Below are 25,897 nucleotides of genomic sequence, written 5' to 3' on the forward strand. Positions count from 1 at the left end.
CTGCAGGGGCTGTCCCTCCTGTTGCGTTTGCACCAGGGGACCTCAGCCCTTATTCAGGACCGTAGAGCAACCCAGGAATAAGTAGTAATGGTGTGACTGGCACAGCAAGTCTAGAACAGAACCCAGCGACCTGCTCTGGCCCTTTGCCCACGCTGCCCCGTTCTGAACAAGCTCGCTCCCAGGCAGCACAGATCTCACCTACAGCTGGGCACAGGTGGGGGGGATCTGGCTGAAGCAGCCAGCTGCACCCGCAACCCCATTTGATCTCCAGGAGAACCGGACCCAGCAACCCAGGCCCTTTAAAACAACAGCAGGCAACTCTGACCCACAGCGACACGTTTTAATTGCTTGTCTGCCTCACCTTCCCAGCCTGCGAGAAAGGAAGGCAGCGCGGCTGTCTGCTCACTCTGTGAGCTTGTTAGCCGAGGCAACGGCTTTTCCTAGGCGCAGGAAGGACGGATTGAGTGCGAGATGTTGCAGAAGTGTATGCAGGGAGGGGGAGGGAGGAAGGTCTTTGGGGTGAACAGAAAGTCTTAGCTAATCTCCCCAGATATTTATTTTTTCCCAGCTCCCACGCAGATGGGATCAAAGTGTTAACATCGCTGGTGAAAAACGTCAGTCACTGCAGCTGCAGGGAGGCAAAGCTGGGTCCCCCCCAGCCCCCTTCCACCTCTTAATGAGAGGAACTAACTTTAAGGGAGCTGAAAGTTTTAATTATAATCTTCCAGCCTCCAACACTGCAAAGCTGGGTGCACAGGAGCAGCTGCCTCTGCAATCCAGCTCTCTCCAGCCTGACACCAGAAGGGTCTGAAATAATTAGGTCAGTGGAAGTTTGTAACCCCCCCCCACACACACACACACTTCCCAGAGGGGAAGTTAGGAAGCAGCAGATCTTTAACCAAACCCTGGGCTGGTTGTCAGGAAGGGTTGCATCAGGAGCAAAGAGGACAGCTCACTGGGGAACGAGCCTGGCATTAGCACACGCCATAGATTGGCATAGCTAAAATCCTGGGGGTTTTGCTGCGCCCCTCTCAGTGGAGTGGAACATTTTTGTGAATCTTCAGCTGGATTGTCTGGGCCCAGGGCTTTGTGCAAGAAAGTCTCTCCCCCAAACGTATGCAGTGGTATGGAGTCGGGCTGGTCCCAGGATGTGGAGAGACAAGGGGGGTGAGGTCAGATCTTTTATTGGACGAACTTCTGCTAGTGAGAGAAACAAGGTCATGAGCCGCACAGAGCTCTTCTGCAGGTCGTTCGCCCTCCGTGGGGTCCCAGAGTCCAGGCTCCAGCTGGAGCCCAAATGACTACACTGCACTTTTATAGCACCACAGCTCGAGGCCGCTGCCAGGCCCCCAGGGGAGTTTTATTGCAATGCAGACATAGGCTCAAAGCCCCCTGTGCCAGCACCGACGTGTTAGAAGGAAAAGAAAACCAGGGCCCTGGAAAGGTCCATGCGGAGCTATGGGAGGGAGGCCCAGTTGGACTGTGCTGGGTTCTGGGGCACAGAGTATGTCAGGGAGTCGCTAACAAGACTCGTTCCCCCCCCCCCCTTGGCCGAGGCAGCGCAGAGTGCTAGTGCCGGCATGCTGCGAGCCAACGGCTGGAAGGGGCCGGACACTGACGGCAGATTGAGCAGCAGCAGGGGCGGCTCCCATAGAACCAAGCGGCTGGAACATTTCCCACTGCAATTCCCAGGGAAGATAAAAGGCCCAGCCGCTTGTCCTTGCTGAGCCCCCCCCGATTCGGGTTAGCAGCAGCCTGGCCACTTGCACCCCATTCGCTCTTGCCTCATGTTTGCCCCAGCGGCCCCAGAAAGGTTCCAGCTGCAGCATTAAACAGAGCAGGGGGCAGAGGCCGTGGCTGAGCTTTTCAGAGCGCCCGGATCCTGGGCAACAGGCTCGTTAAGGGCTCATGTGGGCACCCACATGCCTGGCCATCTAGGGAGACGCAGCAGGGCCCGTACACTAGCAGATCTGTGACAGGCTCTGCCTGGGGAGGGACGTGCGAAGTATCACACCTCAGAGCTTTATTAAAAATGGAAGTGCTGCAGCCATCTGTTAGCACTAGACACCGCCGAGGAGTTTACAGGGGATCTAGAGACAGAAGGGCGATAATCCATCTGTATAAAAATATACGGCTCTGTCTGACTGGAGGAGAGCGACACGGCCCAATTGTGCGCTCAGGAGGCTGCCCAAAGCCCAGCTAAGAAGCTGGCCACAGGCTGTTTCCAGTAGTGAAACCAAGCCAGGCGCACCGTACATCCACAGCAACTCCAGTGACGGCGCTGGTGTAAGAAGTCCCGTCTCTCTCTGTAAATGCGGAGATGAAGAGCAGGATGGTCCCATCCTGCAAAGCGGGGGAAGGATGAGGAGACGCTAGGGACAGGGCTGCCTTCAGCACCCTCATTCATTGCTAGGCTGCCAAGAGAGGCAGCAGAAACAGGGAAGCAGGGAGGAGACTGTACAGAACAGCGGCTCAAAGCCGGAGGGGAGAGTGGCAGCTGAGGGCCAGGGGAGAGGGCCAGGAACATGGCCGCTGAAGGGGGCGTGTGTCCATCTGCACCTGGGGAGGAGAGGAAGTCCATGCTCCAGGCATAGAGGGTTAGATCCACTGTACGTTCAGTCCCAGGCCTGCTCTGGCAGGTCGTGCTAAGCCCACACAGCCAAGAGGCCCATGCATTGACCCTGAGCTCCAAGGACACTTCAGTAGAAAAGCTTCATGACCTGGGATCTGGGTGCAGCCAGCATTTTTCCACCCACTGCTTCTAGATTGGTTCTGCTCCTTTTGCCGGGAGCGCAGGAAGGATGCTCTGGAGCTGAAAACACACAAACCAGGAAAAGAAAAGCAGAGGCCTGAGCATCACTGGCGGGATCGCCGGCACCGGCAGCCTCAGAGCTTCCCAGACCCGCAGCAAGCCCCCACTTCTACAACGGGAAATGCCGTTGGGGCCTTCAGCAAGTGGCTCCGTCCCAAGCTCATGAGACAACAGCAGAGCCACAAACAGAGGCCTGGACCCCAATTCCCACCCCCTGGCTCCAGCCAGCAGATCCCACATCCTTCCTTTATAGACATACTGCCTTCCTCCCCTTGTGCTACACAGGCATGAAAGCCCCAGGGCAGTGCCAGAGCTGCCACCGAACACAGGAGGAGGAAAGGACATCTCCTCCCCTCCAGCCCGCCAGGACCCAACAGTGCTGCTCCCACAGACGGGCGGATTCAGTGCGGCACGGCACGCGGCAGCCTATGGCTGACCATGCTCTAGGAGCAATGGCTGTGCAGTGGGGATGGGTGCAGGCACCCAGGGAGGACACCCAAGGGTTTGCTTACATTTTCATCGTTTATGAAGCCTAAACTTCCCCAGTCCAAGAAGGGGTCCTTATCACGGCAGCACCGGCATCGCAGGCACTATTCCCTGTACCCAGCCTTGAGCAGAAGGGCTGCTGCTCAGATGTAGCAGGGGAGTTTCACTGGGCACCTGTACTAGCCAAGGCCCCGAGGTTACTCCCATAGCATATCCTCATGACGGAAGGCACGTGGGGCAGACTGGGGGACCTCCTTCCCCAGCCTGTCTAGCCAAGCACTGAGGAGAGAAGGGGTTACCTGGGATACTCGGGGTCTGCAAGGACTTCACTGAGCTGCCCTGGAGCCTGGCAATTCGGCTCTGGCTCCGCAGCCCACCCAGTGAGCGGGAAGCAGTGCTGGAATGGAAGACAAGGGCAATTAGCGACACCCACTGAAGAGCAGGAGTCCATCTCCGTCCCAGCCCCCAGAGGCAGGGGGATCCTGGACAGAATCAGTCAGTCTAGGCTCTGGGGCAGCATTTACCTTCACCCTCCCCAGATCCTCAAGATCAACCCTGCAGCCCATTCCCCTGCCTCAGCACTGGGGGGAGAAGCCTGTTACAGGAGAGGGAGAGCAGGCAGCTTGGAGCAGTCAGGCTCAGAAGGCAAGCACAAGAACAGCCAGCGTTGCACTGAATGCTCCAGTGGTCTCTCAGACAGCTGCTCCTCCATGGGCTTCCCCACACAGCAGCTGGGGAACCAGAGAGGGAGAATATGGATGCCCACAGTCCACCAGCTGGTCTGGGGCTACCTACCTCACGGAACGCCGCTTCTTCTGTCCCATTGCTTTAGAGACCGATGAGGATGGCTTCGGGATGCTGCCGGGTGGGATGGAGGTGCCCTTCATGGGGAACACTGGCATGGAGGATCTGAATCCAACCAGATAACAAATTAATACACATGCAGTGAGACGTTCTCTCCTAGACAGAATCTCAGGCCCATCTCCTCTGGTCTGTAATTGCCATGGAGAAATGGGACATTCATCGAGGGGTGAACTCCATGAACATTCAGGGAATTGGGATCTCACTCACCAGCTAGATGGATGAAATGCCCAAGCTTTATAATCAACGTTTCAAGCAAGACCGCAGTCTCTATAGATTTCAGTAGGAGACTGAAGTCAGGCTTCCTGGGCTCTATTCCTGGCTTGCAAGGTGACCTCAGGCAAGTCACTACCCCACTGGGCCTCAGTTTCCCCAGATTCTTCATAAAGGATATTCTGGAGTGCCTACTTTGTCACCAAGCAGGTTCCCAGCCAGCATTCACAGACCAATACACATTTGGTTTATACAACCCAGCACAAAGCTGAGTCATTTCTGAAGTGCACATGCAGGCAGGAGTTAAAATAAAGATGGTCGAATGGAACAGTCTCATCCCTCGTCTATCCGTATTTGCTAAATGCTTTAAGAAGCATTCAGCGGAGAGGCTGGTACTGCTGATTCTAACAAGTGTTTAGTGCTGGACAAACTATTTGAAGAGGCGATTCCTCTAGGATCTCACCAGGAAAAGACAAGGAGGAACTGATTTTTCAAACACTTTCCACTTCTGCATAAACCATGCATTTACAAGGTGGGATTGGTGTTTGTTCACGTAGCTGACTGGGAGTTTTGGACACACGAGCCTATAAGAAAGAATTTCCTTGTAGCATTGTGACTCAAAGCCACAAGAAAATCCTACTAGGGCAGATGAACCAGAAAGTGAAATCGACTAGAAGGCAGAATGAAATTAACCAGCCCAGTTGCCCATGGAAACCCGCCTGCACAGTGAGTGGGTTAGTCAGAGGTGTTGAGCGATGGTGGAACTCTTAGATAGGCGCGTCCCAGCAGCACTAACCTGGGCATGAAGGGACCTTCGGGCTTTTGTAAGATGCACTGGACGTTTTCCCAGCCAGGGAACCCTGCGGCACTGAACTTCACAGGATTGGCCACGCCAGACGAACAGTTGTCTTCAGCAAGGTCGAAGGTTATATTCAGGTCTTGGATGGTCAGCGTAGCTGGAGTGCAGCAGTTCTGGGCAGCAGATGTTGTCAGGGGCATCCGGCTTTTGGTGACAGTTGATGGGCAGGGTTTTGGGACGCAGTAAGACGCTAGTCGAGGTGGTGTAGCTTCCTTAACAGTGGGGGTGCTGTTATTGGTTGTCACCGTAGGAGCAGCTGAATCATTTGAGCTTCTTCCTCTTCGCAGGGCAGGAAGGGAGGATTTCCGCTGGCGCTTTGCCTGCATTTTGGGGGTGGGAGAAGTTCCTGTTCTGGATGGGCTGCTCATTTCTGACCGCTTCCTCTTCTTCGTTGGCAGGCTGGGAGTCTTGGACAAGGGACTGGGGAGCAACACCAGCTCCTGAAAGGATGGCGTCACAGACCTGGGCTTCGGGGCAGCATGCTCTGTGGCCGGTGCACCCTGCAGCATGGCGGTGAAGGGCACCGCTATCACTGTGGGTAGGTAGAGTGTTAAGGGATATAGCCACACCTGCCCTTATCCTCTTAAGTACCACCCTCCAGAGCCGCCATCCAGGGCACTCGCTAAGCAGCACTACAGTAGAGACTCCTGTATGCCCCCCATCCCAAAGCAGGTAAGAATGGTCATGCTGGCAGTCATAGACTTTAGGAGTCAGGTCTTCCGGGTTCTCTTTTGAGCTCCCAGAGAGACGATGCCCAACTCTCTGGATATTAGAAAAAACTTTTTCCCTAGGAGGCTGGTGAAGCACTGGAATGGGTTACCTAGGGAGGTGGTGGAATCTCCATCCTTAGAAGTTTTTAAGGTGCAGCTGGACAAAGCCCTGGCTGGGATGGTTTAGTTGGGGTTGGCCCTGCTTTGAGCAGGGGGTTGGACTAGATACCTCCTGAGGTCCCTTCCAACCCTCATCTTCTAGGATTCCCCAGTGATTCTAAGGCATTGTCATGGCCTGGTGTGCTTGAGCTTGCTCTGTGAAAGCAGCTCTCCGGTTGACACTGAAGGGGGCTGCTAGCAGGCCGGTCTCAGTGAGGGGCACTAGAGGGTCACATTTGCTCCCTCCCCACCCCACAATCCAGAGACCAGGCATGACAGCCTCTTCTGCCCAAGCCAACCAAAAACATTGCCCTAAAACAAGTCAGTCTAAAAAGAATAAGTTTAAAAGAACATTAAAAAAAACCCTTTATTCTCCCAAAGCCGAGTTGTCACCTTGAAAAGGGGGAAGTCCCTGAGACTCTGAAGTCCATTAGGGACGTTGCCATTGATATTGATTTTACAGGGCAGGTGCCTATGGAGATGGGCGGCAGTAGCTAAGATAGCCAGATAGCTAAGATGCTCTTTTCCCACCCTGTTCCTGGGTGAGGGGAAGACTTTCACAGCCAGCAGCTGGAAGAGCTCTGATGTCACTGGGCTGAGTTTTGTGCACACCAAGGGCACTGAAGTCTAAACATAATTAAAAATAAACTCTGTCAAGTCTATAAGCCTCGCTTCCCTGATCTGTACAACCAGAAATACTGACCTTTCGTACAGCAGAGAGCAGCCTGCAGCACCTCCCATGTGTGGCGCTGTGCACATTGGTGTATAATTGCACTGCTGGATCTACAGGTTTGTTTGTTTGTTTGCAACAAAGAATGCTCTGCCCCTTACAGAGAAAGCTTCAAACATGACCCAAGTGTAACCAATGCTGTGACCTCCTGCGCTCAGAACTCTTCTGCTCACAGCTGCAATGGTTTATCTCAAGTGTGATTTTCAACAGATGTACTTAGCTGGGGGAGAGGCTGCGGGGACACATGATTTTGGTTTTAAACCAGTGCAGGTGTGTGTGTGTGTGTGTGTGGACAGACGGCATGAAACAATAACTGGGGAGTGTTCACTGCCCCCATTTAGTCCAAAAGGAATGTTGCTTCTACAGCATTGATAGGTGGAGACACAAGCCCTGGGTGGGATGTGAGCGTGGCCACTGACTGCAGGGATTTTCGTAAGCATTACACTGCAAGCAGCAGGTAACCGAGTCTGCAGCGTCTGGCAGCGCTCTCAGTCTAGGGGAGCCCTAGGAAAGTGATGGCAGTACCACGCCTGCCTCTGGGATGTCATCCGTTCTGCTCACGATCTGCCACTGCACCAAGTCCGAGGGTCCCCAGTGCTGCATCCACTCGGTTGCCCACCCACCTTCAAGTTGCCTTTGTCCTCAAAGTGCATTTAAGTTGGATCCCAGTTGCTGAAGCCCGGGACTGCACACTTCTCATCCAGCTGTGCTCCCGCCTGCTGGGGAGTTTGGGCAGCAGGGGAGGCTAGGGAGGAGCACCAGAGCTCTGAGGCAGGCAGGCACTCCCACTGGGAGGGAGGAGAATAACAACGGCCCCAGAGTGTGAGCCACTGCACGGAGCGTTCCAGGCTCCTCTGCCCCGCACACACTTCAAACCCTGAGGGGAAGGCAGAAAGTAGGGTCAAGCCCCAGCTGTTCTGGAGAGCACCCCCTCACGAGCTCACCGTTATCCGACTGCTGCTGCACCGCGTGGGCTGGGGTGCTCTCGCTGGCCACCTCGGATCTGCCCAGAGGCCCAGCTTGCTCTTGATTCCTTTGCACCAGGTATTCCAGTTCCGCAAACTCTGAGATCATGTCCGGGGTTAGCAGGTTGGCAGCCTTCAGCAGAGAGTATTGCCTTTGTGCAACGCGCAGCACTGCATTTACCAGCCTGGGACGGAAAGTTTCGCCGATCAGATGAACACTATCACCAATAGTCTAGCAGCGTTGCATGCAAGAAGCAGTTAGTAAATGGAAAATAGTGACCTTAGCCTAGGCGTTAAGGGCACAGCCAGCACCTCTCACCCACATACCACCTATCCGCATTGTGCCCAAGAAGCCCAGACATGCCTCTTCCATTCCAGGGTGCCTCTCAGGGCCATGCAAGAGCAGAGACTGTTACTGCAAGGGGTGGCCAAACGTCACAACTCAGCTGTGTTGCAGCTCGCTGCCAGGCCAGGCCTGTACATGAATCGGTCAGTGAAACCAAATCCAAGGTGGTAAGAGCTGGCCAGACTCTTCAGACTGCAATAGCAGAGGAGGAATTGCTGCTTGGTGAGTTCTCCAGCAACAGAACTCTGTGGTCACCCCTTGGTTCCAGAGCTGGTATCAGGGGGCACTTGGGACTCTGGACTGGGCGTTTGGCTCCTCTGGGCCAGGCTGGGAGTCAGACTTTGCCAGGTTTGAAGCTAATTTGACCCAGTTCAATATCCGCCTCCTACTAAGCGTTACTTTCCAAAGGGACCCATTCTGGCAAGCTGCTTGGGGCGGAGATCGCAGCATATTGTGTCATGGGACCCACCCCAGGGCACAACCTATCGAAGCCCAGTACATAAAGAGAGCTTCTTTGGATGAATTCTAGCACTCTGAAGTTCAGGTTCATATACCATTTGCCATACTGGGAATTCTGACTCTGATCTGCTGGCAAAATCTGTATTATTGGGATTCATGGAGAAAGGACAGTTACAGTGGAGAGAGAGTCCCACGAGTACCGTAATATATACCTTACGTGGGCCAGATCGTTATTGTTCCTAAGCACCATGACCATCTATGGCAGCTTTGGCACAGAAAAAAGGAGTCTCCCGCCGCCCATGGCACATTAGCCAGGACCTTTGGTTTGTCTCCCCCTGGAGCATTTAGCAGAGATCACCTGTTATGATCAGGTCGGGGTATCCCATATGATCAGTTTCCAGTGGGCTATGGTAGGTGCTGTCTTTACAGGGCAGGTAACTGTTTAAAAGCAGAGCTCCCATATCCCTATTAACTGCTCCTCCACCTTTAGGATCGCCAGGAGGAACACAAGCATCCAGCAGGCTGGGCACTGCCCAGTACTGCCGCACAGTTCAGTTCACCGCAGAGGAAGGAGCACGTCCCTTTTCCTAGGTGCACATGTGTGGGGGAGAAGGTGAAGGAATACTGACCGCTCTATCTGCTCGCTGGCCAGGCCCTGGAGCAGAGAGTTTGGGTTCCTGGCTTTCCGCTGAAGATCTGTGGCACGGTCAGGAAGTTCCTTCTCTGGAGTCTGAGTGGATCACAAGGAGGCATGTTAGAATCTAAAGCTTTTGCTCAATTTTAATGGAGGAGAGAATTTACTATGGAGCAGGAGAGGCCACGGCTTTAGTACAAGCTGTAACTGGCCTCAGACAGTCAGACACAGAGTGCAGAGGGGGCACTGCACATCACCCTTGCACCGCTCACTGAGCTCAGGACCTGGTACTGCATTACGACGCGGAGAGCTCCTCGGCTGGACCCTCGTCTTAACATGCAGAACAAGATGCCCTTGGGATGGCCAGGAGCCAGGTGTCCCTAGAAAGCAGTCACCCCGTGGGGCTGGGCACAGCTTTAGAGCAGCCTCTTGTCCTTTCCCCATGATGATGCTCCTCTTTCAAGGCCATAATTCACAGCTTCTCTACTTCACCTGCTGCTCACGCCTCCGCCGAGTTATTGCCATATCCCTGCTGTTCCTCAGCAGTGGCTCACTACCTGTGGGCTCCCCTTATCTCCCCCATTCCCTCCAGACCTGCCGAGCACTCCTCTGCCAAGCAGCCCCTTCCCTTACCTGTCCCACTGCTCCCAGCTCCTGTTGCTGAAAGGGGGGTTTCACTTTCAGCTCCTGCTGCTGTATCCCCATTTCCTGGATTCCCTGATCAGGGACTTCATGATCCAGAGACACCTCTTCGGCAGCCTCTGCTGACCTGTAGCAATCCAGAGGAAGAAGCAGTCATAATAACACAGAGACCAGCTTTTTAAGAGCTGTTGCCAGAGCAGATTTGGGTGGAAAGTTGTCACCACTTAAAGACTTCTCTGGGGAGGTCAGAGGTGGAGACCCTCACAGAGACCTTTCTGTTACAGTCAGATTTTGTAAGTCTTTTTTTGCACTTAATTTGGCAAAAGGCCTCTGTGGAACACCTTCCCTCTCGGTGAGTACTTTGCACATCTGGGCTCCGGGGAGAAGCTCTGGTCAGACCAAACTTGAGAACCTCTGGCTGCATGACTGACATGCTAATGTGCTTAGGGAGTGAGGAGGTGTGGCTGCATTCCCGTCCGCTCTGCTTTCAGACACATCGTTTGGGATCCAATCAAGAGTCAAATAAACCCTACCAACCCTTGGTGGGGGAAGCTTGGGGGATAGGATGAAGCATCCAGCACTGTCCACGCTCTCAGGACGAGATTCTGATAGTCAACAAAACATACCTGCGCAGCTCCATCTGCTGAGGGCTGGAGTGTGCCAGAGGAGCTGGCACCTGGTCGTTCCTCTCGTAAGCTTGGAGCTTCTCTTGCAGATTTGCCACCTACAAGGTAAATTCCACCCATTTAGATCCGATTCTTCCACCCATTCACCAGCAGCTCCACAAAGCTACACCTCCCGTCTGAGAGCAGCAGGCTACACACTGCAGGAGCGTGGCACTCAGGACTTGCCGTGTTCGTCCTTCACCTGAGCCCCTAAACAGCAAGGGATGCCACATAATGGTCCCCAAGCACGTCTTCCGCTTGCTCGTGAGCCTTAGTTATGCTCACTACAGAAACAGCAGCCGGAAGTTAGTGCATTTCCAGGAGACCCCTCCCCAGCTCCTCCCCATGACACCTGGAGTCCTTGGAGAGCAGCCAGGCACCAGCCCTGTCTTCCCCCAACAGCAGTCTGCCAATGGCACGCTTGTAGCAGACTGCAGACCCTGCAGCAGCTTCAGGGCCAAGTGTTCAAAGCTGGTAGTTAGCAGAATCCAGCCATTGCACGATCCCCCCACGTGGTTTTAACGTTCAGTTCAGTCTCACTCTGCCCAACATTTCTCAGTGCTGTGATGCTGTCTAGCAGATTGCCAGCCCAGGCTCGAGCAGCACAGCAATTTACTTGTGTGTATAGCAAAGAAATGCTAAAAGGTCCTAGTGTCTTCAAGCCTATTCACAAAGGGAGATGTTATCACGTTACATTTACATGGCATATGCTCCAGTAACTATATTTGCTCTAAATTCATGAAAACTAATGAAATGCTAATGTTATTGTCTTCACTTACCTATAACCTTTTGTTTACTATCACGTTACATTACGTGTACCCCTCGATCAAAAATGTGTGTTAATGAGAATTTACTTGATGGGTAAACTGCATGAAAACTAATGAATGATACTTGTATTGTTTTCACTTATCTATCTTTATTAGAATGTAATGTCATGCAGTTATGTATGTCAATGGCTCTCAACCGTTCCTGACTACTGGATCCCTTTCAAGAGTCTGATTTGCCTTGGGTACCCCAAGTTTCATCTCATTTAAAAACTAGTTGCTTACAAAATCAGACATAAATATATGTCACAGCACACTATTACTGAAAAATTGATTACTTTCTCATTTTTACCATATAATTATAAATCAATTGAAATACTATTGTACTTATATTTCAGTGTGCAGTATATAAAGCAGTATAAACCAGTCAGTGTGTGTATGAAATTTTACTTTGTACTGACTTCGCTATAGTGCTTTTATGTAGCCTGTTGTAAAACTAGGCAAATATCTAGATGAGTTGATGTACCCCCTGTGAAGACCTCTGCGTACCCCCAGGGTATGTGTATCCCTGATTCAGAACCACTTATGTATGTCACTGCAACTAAATTACTGTGAATGCAAAAGAAGTAAAAAGCTAACTTTAAAGCAAGGATCGCTGAGTTCAACAATGGGAATAGAAGCTGTCAACTAACTGTCTGTGAGCGAGGATCTATAAATACTTGTGCAAGGGCAGGATCCTGCACCTCTCAACTGTTCTGGATTCTCACAGGGGGAACACTGAACAAGTGGACAGTGACCCCCAGAGTTATTGTGGGTAACCCTGAGAGACTTATGGAAATCTAGCAGATCACTACTTCTCTGCCGTCATACTGGACTTACAAACTTCAACTCACCTGCTAATGTACTTTACCCTCTCAATAGCTCTGATTTCTTTGTCTTAGCTAATAAATCTTTAGTTATTTACTAGAGAAATTGGCTGTCAGCGTTGTCTTTGGTGCAAGATCCAGAGTATCCATTGACCTGGGGTAAGTGACCGACCCTTGGGGTTGGGAGTAATCTGAGATGATTTTTGGTTTTAATAACCTTTCATCACACAGTCCAGTTTGTCTGTGAGGTAAAGAAGGGCTGGAGAACCTAAGTGGACTGTCTGTAGCTCCATGGTAAAACTAATATAGTAATCCAAGAGCACACCTTTGTTACTGGCTTGGTGAAATCTAATTATAGACTCTACCACCAGTTTGGGGTGTCTGCCCTGTTTTCTGACAGTCTGACCTGAGACTGGCACTCTCAGTTGTAAGCCATGCATTCTTACTCTGCCCCACCATTTTCCAGTGTGCTGTCGGTTTACTGACCACTTGGCTTGTAGAAGAGGCTGGGGGAAGATGGAAACTTGGGCAGCGGGTAGGGGACACTAGAAGCTGTGGGGATCAATTGGGCAGTTCACACTTCAATGCCACTGTTTTTGGCTGTCCTCCTGCAGATTTAGGCAGGCAGGGCTACAGCAGTTACACACCATTCACATCAGGATGCTCTCTTCACAAACAAGGCAGAGAACGATTTCTTACTGGGTTCTGGAGCAAGTGCTGCAGGGTCACAGAATACATGGGCCCCTGGATAAGTCCAGCAACAGAGCTCTCTTTGCAGCCCCAGAAGAGTCTATTCCAGTCCTCTGCTCTTCCTTAAAGAAAGTCACAGCCCACTGACTGGGCTAAGCAGTTCTCTGGCAGCTCCAGCAGCACAGCCAATGCTCCGAGCCTATCACAGAACTCCTGGTACTTACAGTCCCAGCGTAGTGCTGGTCTCTGGCAATGGCTACAGAGAGAACTGCTCCCTAGCCCCCGGCAAGGCACCTCACCTCTGCTTTCAGCTGCTCACAGATAGCTGCATATTTACTGATGTGGCAGTCCAGGCTGAGCACGTTACTCTTCAACTGCAGGGTGGAAAGGGGTGGGAGGGAAGAGAGAGGGTTAAAGAAACGAGTGGAACAGCACTGGCTCTGTGGGAGAGAACTGAGAGGCCAATATTTTGCTGTAACATTAGTTCCAGCCATTCTCTGGGTTAGTTTAAGCAGATCTGTTGGGATACCCTGTGATGCAGGGAATGCCTTTAATGGACAATTTGAAAGGAGAAATCTCCTTTCATGGTCACTAATGCTGCTCATGAAGTGACACTTGACTTTAGCCAATGCTCCACCTTCCCAGTGCAGCTCAGTGTGGAGCTGCATCACCATCAGCAACCCCAGCTGTGCTTGTTCCCAAAGCAGCACCCACTCGGCATAGATACAAGGACTAGAGAGCTCAGAGATCTAAATGAGCATCTACCCGTGGGATAACTGAATCAAGACCCCTTTAATTATCCAGAGGCACCACAGTAGGTTATGAAACTCACTGAGCCAGCTCCTGGCCAGCCCACTCACCAATGGCCTCTCAACACAGTGGCACCGTACAGATACAGGCCTGTATACAGATGTGTGGGACCCACCGACAGTTTGATCTCCTTGGCCCGATTGGCATATTTGAGCGTGTTGTAGGTGTCCTCATAGGCGAGTCCAGACGGACTGATGGCAGCAATCATGATGGTCCGGCAGTTGCCCCCAAGAGAGTCCTTCAGCAGCCGTGTGAGCTTACTGTCTCTGTACGGAATGTGGGACTTTCTGCTCTGTAGGGAGAGATTCATCTCATTTGCCAAGCATCTCTAAGAATCCTAGTGTTCAGATGTCCTAGTGCTCAGACTCATTCCCATAAACCTAGGCCAGGAAGCAGGTGCACTAAGAGGCAGTTATTCCAGCCCTGTTTTACCACAGTTAATGTCCGAGGCTACTCATAATCCTAGGAAGTCTTCCTAAACTTGATGTGTCAATATCCTGCAGCAGGGAGTTCCTTAGGTTTGTTAGACAAGGAAATACCTTATGTCAAGTGTCCTTTTAAACATATTGCCCTGTGTACTGCAGGAATGCAAGGTGGTTTTCCAAGGAAGGTGTGCTGTGGAAGGGTGGAGCAGGGGATTACCTTTGCATCAGCCAGAGCATTGATGACATTAATCAGGGCCAGCAGTGAACGGTTGATGTTGGCACCCTCTCGGAGCCGTTCCCCCTTGGCGTGGGTGGTTGATGCTCGCTCTGAGCCTGCCAGGTCAATCAGGCTCATCTTGGCCACCTGCAGGTCCTGAGTGAGGCCAACGACACGGTCCTGCTGCTTGACGTAGATCTGCAAGGAGAATGAGGAAAGATAAGGCAAGGTCTGAAGAGCGGCTCAGCCCAGTCGGCAGGCAATGTCACATGGTAGGGGACAGCCCAGAACTGAATAGGAACTCCCTGGGGTCGGAAAACGCTGCCCCCCAAAGGACAGGGAAAGTTAGTCACTTTCCTAAGGGAAAGGCAAAAGCCACCAGGAGGAGGGGAGGGTTTTCCATTGCGGCCAGCTGGAAATCCAGGCCCTAATGACTACACCTTCCTCCTGGCAATGTGCCCTAACCAGGACTGGAACTGGCTAGTCAGTGTCCTAGGTGCAGCACAACAGCAGATTCAACCTTGAAAGATGCAGCTAATCTATCTGAGGAGAAACATCCCAAACATCTATGCTTACTGTGGATAGAAAACTCTGGAAGCAGGAGTGGGGAGAGCTGGAGCGAATGACAGCAAGTCAGAGACAGTGTGCAGTCAGAGAGATCCCAGTCCCTTTGCACAGTCCGGGAGTTACAACGCTCTGAAGAGAAATTGGAAGGGTTCAGAGAAGAGTAGCAAGTGACCGGTCGGCTGCAGGGACTGATTTCCAGGAACAGATTGAGAGCTAAGGATGTACAGCTTGGCTAAACGCTGACGAAAGGGAAGGTGGGGAAAACTACCTACAAGTAGGCCCGTTGTTCATTGCAATACACAGGGGCACAGGGATAAAACCAAAAAAAGGAACATTTAGGCCAAGTATTACAAAAAGCTTCTTGACCGAGATCTAGTAGACAGTGAATGAGTCTCCCAAAGGAAGGGGTGGAGTCTCACCCAGCACTTGAGACATTTAAAACTATATTGGCTGCACTGCAAGAGAATCCTGCACTGGCAGGGCAGAGAGTAAGTGGATGACCCGATATGTCTTATCTAGCTGCAAGAACACACTAATGGTCCAGCCCAGGATCATGTCTGACAGTAGCTATTGCCAGATTCTTCAGAGGAAGACATCCTCCTCCTGCTTCACATGCTAAACAGAAGAAGTAACAACAGGAGACCCTGCACGACAAGACTGCAGGAGCTTTCTTCCTTGTTTCTTTATCTGGCTCAATTTAGGCAGGAAAGCCTGAAGATACTAGTCCTGATAACATCCTAGTAGATGTTGCTGCTGCCACTTGCCTGGAAGACTGCATGTGAGCGTGAGGAAGTAGCATTGGCATCCGTGGGGTGCTGCGTGCGGTTTCTGTTCCCACTTGCCAGCATCTCCAGGAGCTGCTCTGCTGATTTGGGCTGGAAAGGAACACAGAGAGTAACGTTAGTACCATACAGTGCTTCAACGGGGAAGTCTTTGCAGCTCACACCTATATGGGGAAGCTGTGCCTCCCTCCTCCCAAAGGACCGGTGTCCACTAGTCAGTGCATTCAAACTTTGGTGGGAAAGGTGCGTATAGGGCTGGGAAAAGATGACACACTAATATCCCTTGAGACTGAAGCCCTATTTATCCACAGCATGGCGACAGCATGGGCAAAAGCAGAGCAAGCTTCCCCCATGCTGCTCTGCCAACGTACCTCAGCTCTAATCTTGAGGGATCATCTCCATGACAGTCCAGAGCACTCTCCATGGCTCATTCAATCGTTGGCGCTCTGATGAGAGTGCCAACAAGCAGGTCAATTGTGATGAAGATTATTGTCCACTGGAACTAGACTAAGACCAATCTCATTTCACACACAACTGCCATCAGATGGTAACGTTGGTCAATTACTCTGCAACTGGGCTGGCTCCAAACACATATCCTGTGTGAATGGGGCTCCATATCCTATTATGGATCTCCTGAACCACGTGTCTTAGCATGACACAGAGTCAGGGACCCATTGGTGCCAACTGCCAGAGGTATAGGGAACATAAGCATTACAGGTACGTCTGGTATCTACACACTGGTTTGCCAAAGGCTGTCAGGTAAGGTCTCTGCGGAAAGCCTGTTACACTGGTCCTCGTAACCATTGTGAAATGAACATCTGGAGTTATGTAAATACACTGAACAGTCTATACATAAGGTCTGTGACGTGGGGCTGGTCACCAGATGAGAAACAGGTTTCTTTCAGGCCAGAGATGTTTATCTTTCGGTCTGTCTACGTGTAAATTGAGTACTGTGTACTTCAAATGAAAGCTTATTTACAATCTGAGCAAAATGCTAATCAAGTGATTGTAAAGGCTCTAGGGGAGATTATAGACAGGAAAACATATTCTTCCAGGGTTATCCTGTTTCCAAGTACAGACACTGGATTTCTGGGACTATAACCATAGGTAACTTAGGAAGTAAGATGACAGTATGCTTGTTTCACAAACAGAAGACCACAGCCAAACCTGACTGAAGTACATTGGAAGGACTTGGGTGAGATTTTTCCTCTATATGACATGACCATGTCTTGTTAAGTTTAGGCGGCAGTATGTGTGCTATGATTTTAGTTTGTATGTATATCTTTATTTCCAATATTTGTGCTTGCTACCTTTGATCTTCTGTTTTCTAGTAAATAACCAGAACATAAGCACGGCCACACTGGGTCAGACCAACTGTCCAGCTAGCCCAGTGTCCAGTCTTCTGACAGTGACCAGTGCCAGATGCTTCAGAGGGAATGAACTGAACAGGGCAATTTCAAATGATCCATTCCCTGTCCAGTCCCAGCTTCTGGCATTGGGAGGTTGAGGGATATGGGGAGCAGGGGGTTACATACCTGCCCATCTTGGCTAACAGCCAGTGATGAACTGAATTCTTTTTTGAATCAAGTTATACTTTTGGCCTTACCAACATCCACAGCAAGAAGTTCCACAGGTTGACCAACTTCCTTATGTCGGTTTTAAACCTGCTGCCTGTTAATTTCAGCAGGTGACCCCTACTTATTGTGTTATGTAAAGGGTAAAAAACACTTCCCTAATTCACTTTCTCCATACTATTCATGATTTTTTTGACATCTCTCATACCCCTTAATCATCTATGATGAATGGGCCCAGTCTTTTTAATCTCTCCTCCCATGGAATCCGTTTCATACCCCTCAACATGTTTGTTGCTCTTCCTTTTCCAATTCCAATACATCTTTTTTGAGACAGGGGCAACCAGAACTGCACACAGTATTCCCGCTGTGGGTGTATCATGGATTTATATAGTGCCCTATATCAAATAGGCATCATTTTGCACTTATCAACGTTAAATTACATCTGCATTTTGTTGCCCAGTCATCTAGTTTTGTGAGATCCCTCTTGTAACTCCTCCCACTTTGCTTTGGACTTAACTAGCTGAATAATTTTGTTTTGTCCACATACTTTGCCATGTCACTGTTCACTCCCTATTCCTGCTCACTTCGCAATAGGTTGAACAGCACTTGGCCCAGTACTGATAATGGGAGAGCCCCGTTTCTCCTCTCTCCCTTGTGAAAACTGACCTATTATTCCTACCCTTGGTTTCCTATCTTTTAACCAGTTATTGATCCATGAGAGGACTTTCCCTCTTATCCCATGACCACTTACTTTGCTTAAGAGCCTTTGGTGAGGGACCTTATCAAAGGCTTTCTGAAAGTCCAAGTACACTCTATCCAGTGGATCATGCTGGACAACATGCACTCAAACAATTCTAGTCGATTGGTGAGATACTTCCCTTTACAGAAGCTGTGTTTACTCTTCCCCAGCATATCATGTTCATCTAAGTGTCATTTTGTTCTTTACTACAGTTTCAACCAATTTTCCTGGGGCTGAAGTTAGGTTTACGAGCCTGTAATTGCCAGCATCACCACTGGAGACCTTTCTAAAAATCAGCATTACATTAGCTACCCTCCAGTCACGTGGTACAAAGGCTGATTTAAGGGAGAGATTACATACCACACTTAGTAGTTCTGCAATTTCATATTTAAGTTCCTTCAGAGCTCTTGGATGAATCCCATCTGGTCCTGGTAATTTATCAATTACTCAGTTTGTTCCAAAATCTCCTCCACTGACACCTCAATCTGGGACAGTTGCTCAGATTTGTCACCGAAGATGAAGGGCTGGGATGTGAGGAGTCTCCCCCCCCCACTTTTGCAGTGAAAACCAATGCAAAGAATTCATTTAGCTTCTCCACAATGGCCTGGTCTCTCTGAAGTGCTTCCCTTAGCACCTCGCTCATCCTGTTGCCCCAACACACTGGCAGGCTTCCAGCTTCTAATGTACTTAATTTTATTTTTGTCTTTAGCTCTTTAAATTCTTTCTTGGCCTGCCTAATTATACCTTTACACTTCACTTACCAGAGGTTATGCTCTTGTCTATTTTGCTCACTAGGATTTGAGTCCCAATTTTTAAAGGATGCCTTTTTGTTTCTAACTGCCTCTTTTACTTTGTTTAGCCATGGTGGCAGTTTTTTGGTTCTCTTATTGGGTTTTTTTTTTTATATATTATTTCAGAGTAAACATTTAGTTTGAGCCTCTATGTATTTTTAAATAGTTTACATGCAGTTTGTAGGCACTTCACCCTTCTGACTGTTCCTTTTAATTTCCATTTTAACTAACTCTCTCATTTTTGAGTAGTTCCCCTTTTTGAAGTTAAATGCTCCTGTGGTATATTTCTTTGACGTTTTCCCCCACTTTAACAATGTTACATTTAATCACGTCATGGTCACTATTACTGTGCAGGTGAGCTATATTCACCTTTTGGACCAAATCCTGTGATCCACTTCAGACTAAATTAAGAATTGCCTCTCCCATTGGGATTCCAGGACTAGCTGCTCCAAGAAGCAGTCATTTGTGGTGTCTTGAAATTTTCTCTCTGCCTCCTGTTCTGAGGTGACATATACCCAGTCAATATGAGGATAGTTGAAATCCCCCCCATTATTAATTATGTGTTTTTTGCACCTTACTAATCTGCCTGAGCATTTCAGTCATTATCATCAGGCTGGTCAGGTGGTGGTAGGATATTCCAACTGCTTTACTTTTAATTGTTCAAGCATGGAATTTCTATCCATACAGATTCTATTGTACAGGTTGATTCATTTAAGATTGTTACTTTGCCTCTGTGCCTTCTGTTACATAAAGTGCCACTCCCAGTCAGTATGACCTACTCCATCCTTCCTGTATATTTTGTATTACCCGATGCCATTGATCATTCTCATTCTATCATGTTTCCACATTTCATTAATATCCTCATTTAATGCCAGGCATTCTAGTTCTCCCATCCAAGTGCTGTGTGTAAGCAGAGCTGTGTAACTAGTAAGCTCTGATGTGCAGTTTTTGGGAACAGAGGAACTGGAAATTCTGTGAGTGCCCAGTGGATCAGGGGCTTCCCCAGGAAGACGCTCGGAGGACTTGGGAGTGGATGTGTGCCTATCATTAACTTCTAAAGAAAGAGTGGGGCCTGTGGAAGCCTGGAAGGCAGTGCTTGTGTTGGTGAACTGATCCACCACAGGAACAGACAAGACTTCCTCATGCTATGGGTGAGTGGTAGCAAGGTCCCTCAACCCTGCGTATCCCCAGGAAGCATTGAAGATTTGCCTGTTCCTGAAGAGCTGGTGACTGGGTAAGGGCTTACGCAATGCAACTTCTCCTCTGCTATATTTCCTTTATTGAAGCCCAATTAGACCTGTAGGTGGGCCTAATCCGTGCACTCATTTGTTGTAAGGAGTCTTTATACATACCTGGTGGAAGGAGAGACCCTGTACCACTACCCCTTTCTCTGGATCCTCCCTGATTGCTAGAGGGCCCTTCGGCTCCAAGAGGTCATGAATCTGCTCATTGTACACCTAGAACAAGGAATCAAGAGTAAACATCCTCCCAGCATCCCTAAGTAGCTAGGTGCAGAAGACCAGAGAAAGGTCTTTTCATGGGGGGAGACAGATTACAATAGGAGGGGAGAGAACTTCTTCCAAGGGAGGAAGAGCTGATTCTCTGGAAAGGCTTTACACAAGTTCCACGAAGAAGAAAACGTAATGAAGCGCCATATATGCAAGCACCTAGTCCCAAGGACAGCGTGAGATGGTTACAAGATCTTGATCCCATGTCACTTCCACTGCCCTTCTAGAGCCCCTTTCATCCAGGAATCTCAGAGTGCTTTACAAACAGGAAGCCTCACACCCCTTAAATCATCCTTGTGAGGAAGAGAAGAGTTGCCACATTACAGATGGGGAAGAGAGGCACAGAGAAATGAATCAGCTTCTTCAAGTTCACGTAACCAGTCAGTCGCAGAGCTAGGGACAAACCCTGTTCACCTGTTATCACTGGCTATTTCTAGAGTTTCTGTGAGCAGTCAAACTGGAGATATTAGAGAGAAACTGCACCAACAAGAAAGCTCCGTATAGACACAATACGCTGTTCTGGACTCAGTAATGGTCTAGGGAGAAGGGACTACACAAGTGAAAATTTCCCTCCCTAATGCACAAGGGAAAGCACAGGAGGTCGTTGTAGAGTATTTGTGGAGTAGTGCAAGGAAGCCAAAGAGCAAGTAGGGAAATTGAGACATAATTTCTCCTTTTCCACCCCAGGAGATGATAGCATTTCCAGGAACAGCTGAACAAGTCAGCAGCATAGCGTTATGGAATCTCAGTGGCTTGCTGGCACCATATTCACCCTGTGGGGGAGAGTCATGCATTCCTAACTACTTCACCCCAGACACTCCTCCTTTAAGATGGTAGCAGATGGAGGGATAGCCTGGAGCAGTGTCAGACACACAGTACCTCCTGGTAGGAGATGAGCACCTCGCAGCTTTTCTCCTCCTTCCTTGCCTCAATCCTTTTATAAAGCTCCACCATGGTGAGGTACATGATGCCTGGGCTCTTCTCAGAGCCCAACATGGTGTAGGTTTTCCCTGCACCTGTTGCACCATAGGCAAACACTGGAAAGAGAAAGACAAGATGCACTAGGAATTCAAAGGCCAGAAAAGACCATTATAATCTCATCTGTCCTCCTATATATAAGCCAGAGAATTTCACCCAATAATTCCTGCATCAAGCCCTCTGTGGCTGAGCCAGAGTCTATTATTTTTTTTAAATAAGATGCTCTGTATTGATTTAGATTTCAAGTTACAGAGAATCATCCAATGCTTAATTACCCTCATTGTTAAAAATGTGCACCTATTGTTTAGTCAGCTTTTCCACAGCTTCAGCTTGCAGCCACTGGATTTCGTTATACCCTTTGTCTGCTAGATTAAAGAGCAATCTAATATCAGAAATTGTGCCCCATGTAGAGAATTAGACATGATCAAGTCATCTCAAACCTTTTCTTTAATAAACTAAACGGATTGAGCTTCCTAAATCTTTCACGATAGGCAGATTTTCCAGACCTTGACTCATTCTTGCAGCTCATCTCCGAACCCTGTCCAATTTTTCAACATCCTTTCGGAAGTGTTGACATCAGAACAGGAGATGGTATTCTACTGAGTTCTCCCCCGTTAACAATACTTTGTACTTCTACAGCCTCTTATTACAGGATCTCAAAAATACTTTGCGCAAGAAGGGCCTATTGAGAGAGAGCCAGTCACAGGTCTGTGCTCACAACATACCCCAAAGAGAGCCAGAAATAGAACCTAGGAGTTCTGATGCCTAGTCCCATGCTCCAATCACCAGACAACTCCCCTCCTGTTTTTACTTTTACCTGCACTAATGTCTTCACCTCAAAGGAGAGCTCCATGTTTAGTGAGTCCTATACGAACTCCTTAGCTCTTGAACCACTGCAGTGCTGCAGTCTGCAGAAGGTTACAAAATAACTAACTAGCTAAAAGACAGGAACATGGGGGCAAGGGAGAAGAACCAAGTGAGTGGTTACATTGCTACTTCACCAGGTTTTAGACAGGGCTCATTTGTAGGCTGCTCACTATAGCCTCCAGGAATACAGGACTGGCCAGGCCCAATCCTCTACGGAGCCAATCTAGACTGGGTTCTGTCTCAGGCATCAGCTAAGTCACTAAAGTTTAATTGTGCAGACCAAGCAGTGGGGAGGTCACTCTTTCGGGGGAATCAAACGAATGAAAGAGTGAAACAGCCTCTTCTAAGGGCAGCAGCTCCCCGCAGATTACAATGCTGAATGAGACAAAGATTCTTTTCTCCCCTCCAACTGCAGGCAGTCAGCACAGGCCCTGAGCAATGGCATTTGCCAGTCTTCACTGTATATTTAACCCTGCAATGGATGCAGTTAACTCTATGATGAAGCCAGATAAAATGCTACAGCGGGGCTCCTTACCAGAGCAGTTGTATCCGTTCAGCACCCCATTCAGGATCTCTTTAGTTGTGTGCTGGAATACTTCCTCCTGTGTAGCACTCTCACCAAACACCCGGTCAAACACAAACTTCAGGTCTTTGCCCTTCCGCCTGGGTGCATCATGTGCCCGGAAGCCTGCAAAAACTCCCGATAGGCTGGGTTCCTCAGGGTCAAACACCAACACGCTGTCATCAATCACCTGTACCACAGCATGACGACTCCCTTCCTGCTCCTGTTGATTCTGGGGCCGTACCCGCACCACCACTGCCACATTGCCCTCTTCTGTGGGCAGGACCGACACCATGATGGCAGAGCAACTTCAGTTATAGTCAGCACTGCATCCAAAGAGGGAAGGAAAGCCACAGTCAGAGGCATGACACTGAACTCCCATCACTGATCATTGGATTCACACCCTTTCAACAATGCAAAATCACAAATGCCCTTCAAGAAGGGCTGGCAAGATGAAGGGATCCAAATTAGCAACCACTTTGGGAACAAACTCTCTCCTCCCACGTCAATAGACTCCTTTGTTTAAAAATACTGGATTGCTGTTTGCCACCATATGTTCTTGACTATCCACCTATCTGAGAATGAGGGGGATTTGATAGCAGCCTTTAACTACCTGAAAGGGGGTTCCAGGGAGGATGGAGCTAGGCTGTTCTCAGTGGTGGCAGATGACAGAACTAGGAGCAATGGTCTCAAGTTGCAGTGGGGGAGGTCTAGGTTGGATATTAGGAAAAGGTTTTTCACTAGGAGGGTGGTGAAGCACTGGAATGGGTTACCTAGGGAGGTGGTGGAATCACTATCTTTAGAGGTTTTTAAGCTGTGGCTTGACAAAACCCTCGCTGGGATTATTTAGCTGAAGTTAGTCCTGCTCTGAGCAGGTGGTTGGACTAGATACCTCCTGAGGTCCCTTCCAACTCTATGATTCACCACTCACACACTAGATAAGGCTCTAAAATGTACAGATCTAATGTACAGTCCTGCAGACTGAAGCCTGCCTACCCCCACTTCCACATGCTCCTCTACCACTGGTGCTCAACCACCGCAGGGGAAAGGAGTTCAGTCCTTGGCCTTTCTGCTGTGGCTATTGATATAAAGGTGCTGCCAATTGCAATGATATTTTCTGTACAAGGTCACCTGTCCAAACACTGGACTGAAATCTGCCCAGGTCATTTCACATACGAACAGCCATACTGGGTCAGACCAATGGTCCACGTAGCCCAGTGTCCTGTCTTCCTCTGGTGCCATCACCAGATGTTTCAGAAGAACAGAACAGGGCAATTATTGAGTGATCCAGCCCATTGTCCAGTTCCAGCTTCTGGCTGTCCAAAAGTTTAGAGACACCTAGAGCATGGGCTTGCATCCCTGACCATTTTGGCTAGTAGCCATTGATGGATTTATCCTCCATGAACTTATCTAGTTCTTTTTCAAACCCAGTTATTCTTTTGGCCTTCACCACATCCCCCGGCAAGGCGTTCCACAGGCTCACCATGCATTGTGTTGAAGTACTTCCTTTTGTTTGTTTTAAACCTGCTGCCTATTAATCTTACCAGAAGATCTTTATTTGTTGTGTTATGTGAAGGGATAACTAACACTTCCCGATTTACTTTCTCCACACAATTCATGATTCTAGAGACAATCCTAACCTCACCTTACTTGTCTCTAGAACAGTGCCAGACTTTTCCTCTCTCCTCCTATGGAAGCTGTTCTGTATCCCTCCTCATTTTTGTTGCCCGTCTCTCTACTTTTGTGATTCTAATACGTCTTTTCTGAGCGGAATGACCAGAACTGCAGGCAGTATTCAAGCCGTGGGCATACCACGGATTTACACAGTGGTACTATCATCTCGTGTCTTATTATCCAGCCCTTCTCTCATGGTCTCCCTTTCCAAGGTCAGGCAGTCACCAGCCGATCGCTATTTGCTGGTTTCTGCCACTCGGGGCTGGATTCCGACTAACAGCCTTGAAGACTGCACCGGAAGAGGTGTCACGTGGAGATGTTCCTGCGGATCCGTATTAGCGTCTCCACAGAGCAGGCACCGAGCAGCAGACTTCCGAGCACGACGGGCCCTGGCGGGGCTGCGGGGCACCCCGAGATCCAGCGAGGTGGGCGGGGGTTGCGGGCACGGCCCTGCAGGGCAGGGCGCAGCGAGCACCCAGCGAGCGGGGAAGAAATACCGAGACAGGCGGATGTCCCGGAGGTCCCGGCTGCAGCCGCAGGCGGCCCGCACGCACGGTCTGCCGGGCAGTGACGGACGGACGGACTGACTGACTGACCCCCCGGACACCGGCCCGGCCGCCTTGCAGGCGTGACTTCCTTCACACCCGCCGCGCCGCCAGGGGCCGGGCCGGGCTCCCGCGGGTTTGCGGAGGGGCTGGAGCGCGTCAGGCGGGCCCCGATCCCGGCCGACCCAGGACAGCGCGGCCCGGCCCGGCCCGCCGGAGCCCGGGGAGGGCAGGAGGGAGGGGATCGGCGGCCGGGCCGGGGCCAAGCGCTCCGGCGGCTGAAGGCCGGTCACCGTCACCCCGCGGCGGGCTCCCCGCACGCCCGGCCCCTGGACGCGCCCCCCACTGCTCCGGGCCGGTCGCACCGCGCGGCGGAAGGCCCCGGGCCCAGACCCGGCTCCGGGCGGCAGAGGCGCGGCGGCTCTTACCGTTGGGGCCGGGGGCGCCCGGCGCTGCCTCCCGCCTGACTGCCGTTCAAATCACCCGGCAACGCCCAGCCGCGCTCCCTATTGGTGGCCAGCCGTCTTCTGATTGGCCCCGCCCCGCCAGGGGGCGTGTCCCTCTCTCTCACACACCCAATAGGCGCTGCGGCGCAGGGCACGCCGGGAGTTGTAGTTCTGGGCGGTGGGGTCCTCCGGTCCAGCTGCCAGCGCTGCAGGGAGCGGGGGAAGGAAGCGCTGTGGCCGTGAGCGGGACAGAGCCTCCCGGGGACGGGCTGAGCCGGCGGAGGGACGGGGACGGGGTTTGCACAGCCAGGGCTGCCCGGCCCTGTGCACCAGCCGGACACAAGTGCTCGGCGGGGGGCGGGGGGCCTGCGAAAGCCCAGCTCCAGGTCCTGTGAGGGGCCAAGGGTTCGCATCCCCTGGATGGAGATAGCCCGGCTGGGATGTCCCTTGTATTTGGATCGTCCAGGGAGTGCGCTGGCCACAAAGCCCGTCCAGGGAGGCAGGGCCAGACACTGTGTGTGGAGCTGACCCAGAAGTGAAGTGGGGTGAAC

General features: G+C 50.6%; 1 protein-coding gene across 1 annotated transcript; it reads right to left on the minus strand.

Annotated features, from left to right (window-relative positions):
* Positions 1-25,362, minus strand: KIF18B (kinesin family member 18B). The gene is made up of 16 exons (XM_067556241.1): positions 25,329-25,362; positions 22,655-23,007; positions 21,154-21,311; positions 20,119-20,223; positions 15,645-15,755; positions 14,314-14,511; positions 13,787-13,963; positions 13,161-13,235; positions 10,503-10,600; positions 9,868-10,003; positions 9,230-9,330; positions 7,775-7,980; positions 5,169-5,763; positions 4,094-4,207; positions 3,598-3,695; positions 1-2,806 (listed from the first exon to the last, which is right to left on the minus strand). Exons 2-16 carry the CDS (start codon positions 22,974-22,976, stop codon positions 2,700-2,702), a joined length of 2,601 nt encoding a protein of 866 aa, XP_067412342.1. The 5' UTR covers positions 22,977-23,007; positions 25,329-25,362; the 3' UTR covers positions 1-2,699.
* Positions 25,363-25,897: the final 535 nt, after the last annotated feature.

This window comes from Emydura macquarii, unplaced genomic scaffold (assembly GCF_026122565.2).
Source record: "Emydura macquarii macquarii isolate MOO-44397 ecotype Brisbane River unplaced genomic scaffold, CSIRO-AGI_Emac_v2 contig_1692, whole genome shotgun sequence".
Lineage (NCBI taxonomy): Eukaryota > Metazoa > Chordata > Testudines > Chelidae > Emydura > Emydura macquarii.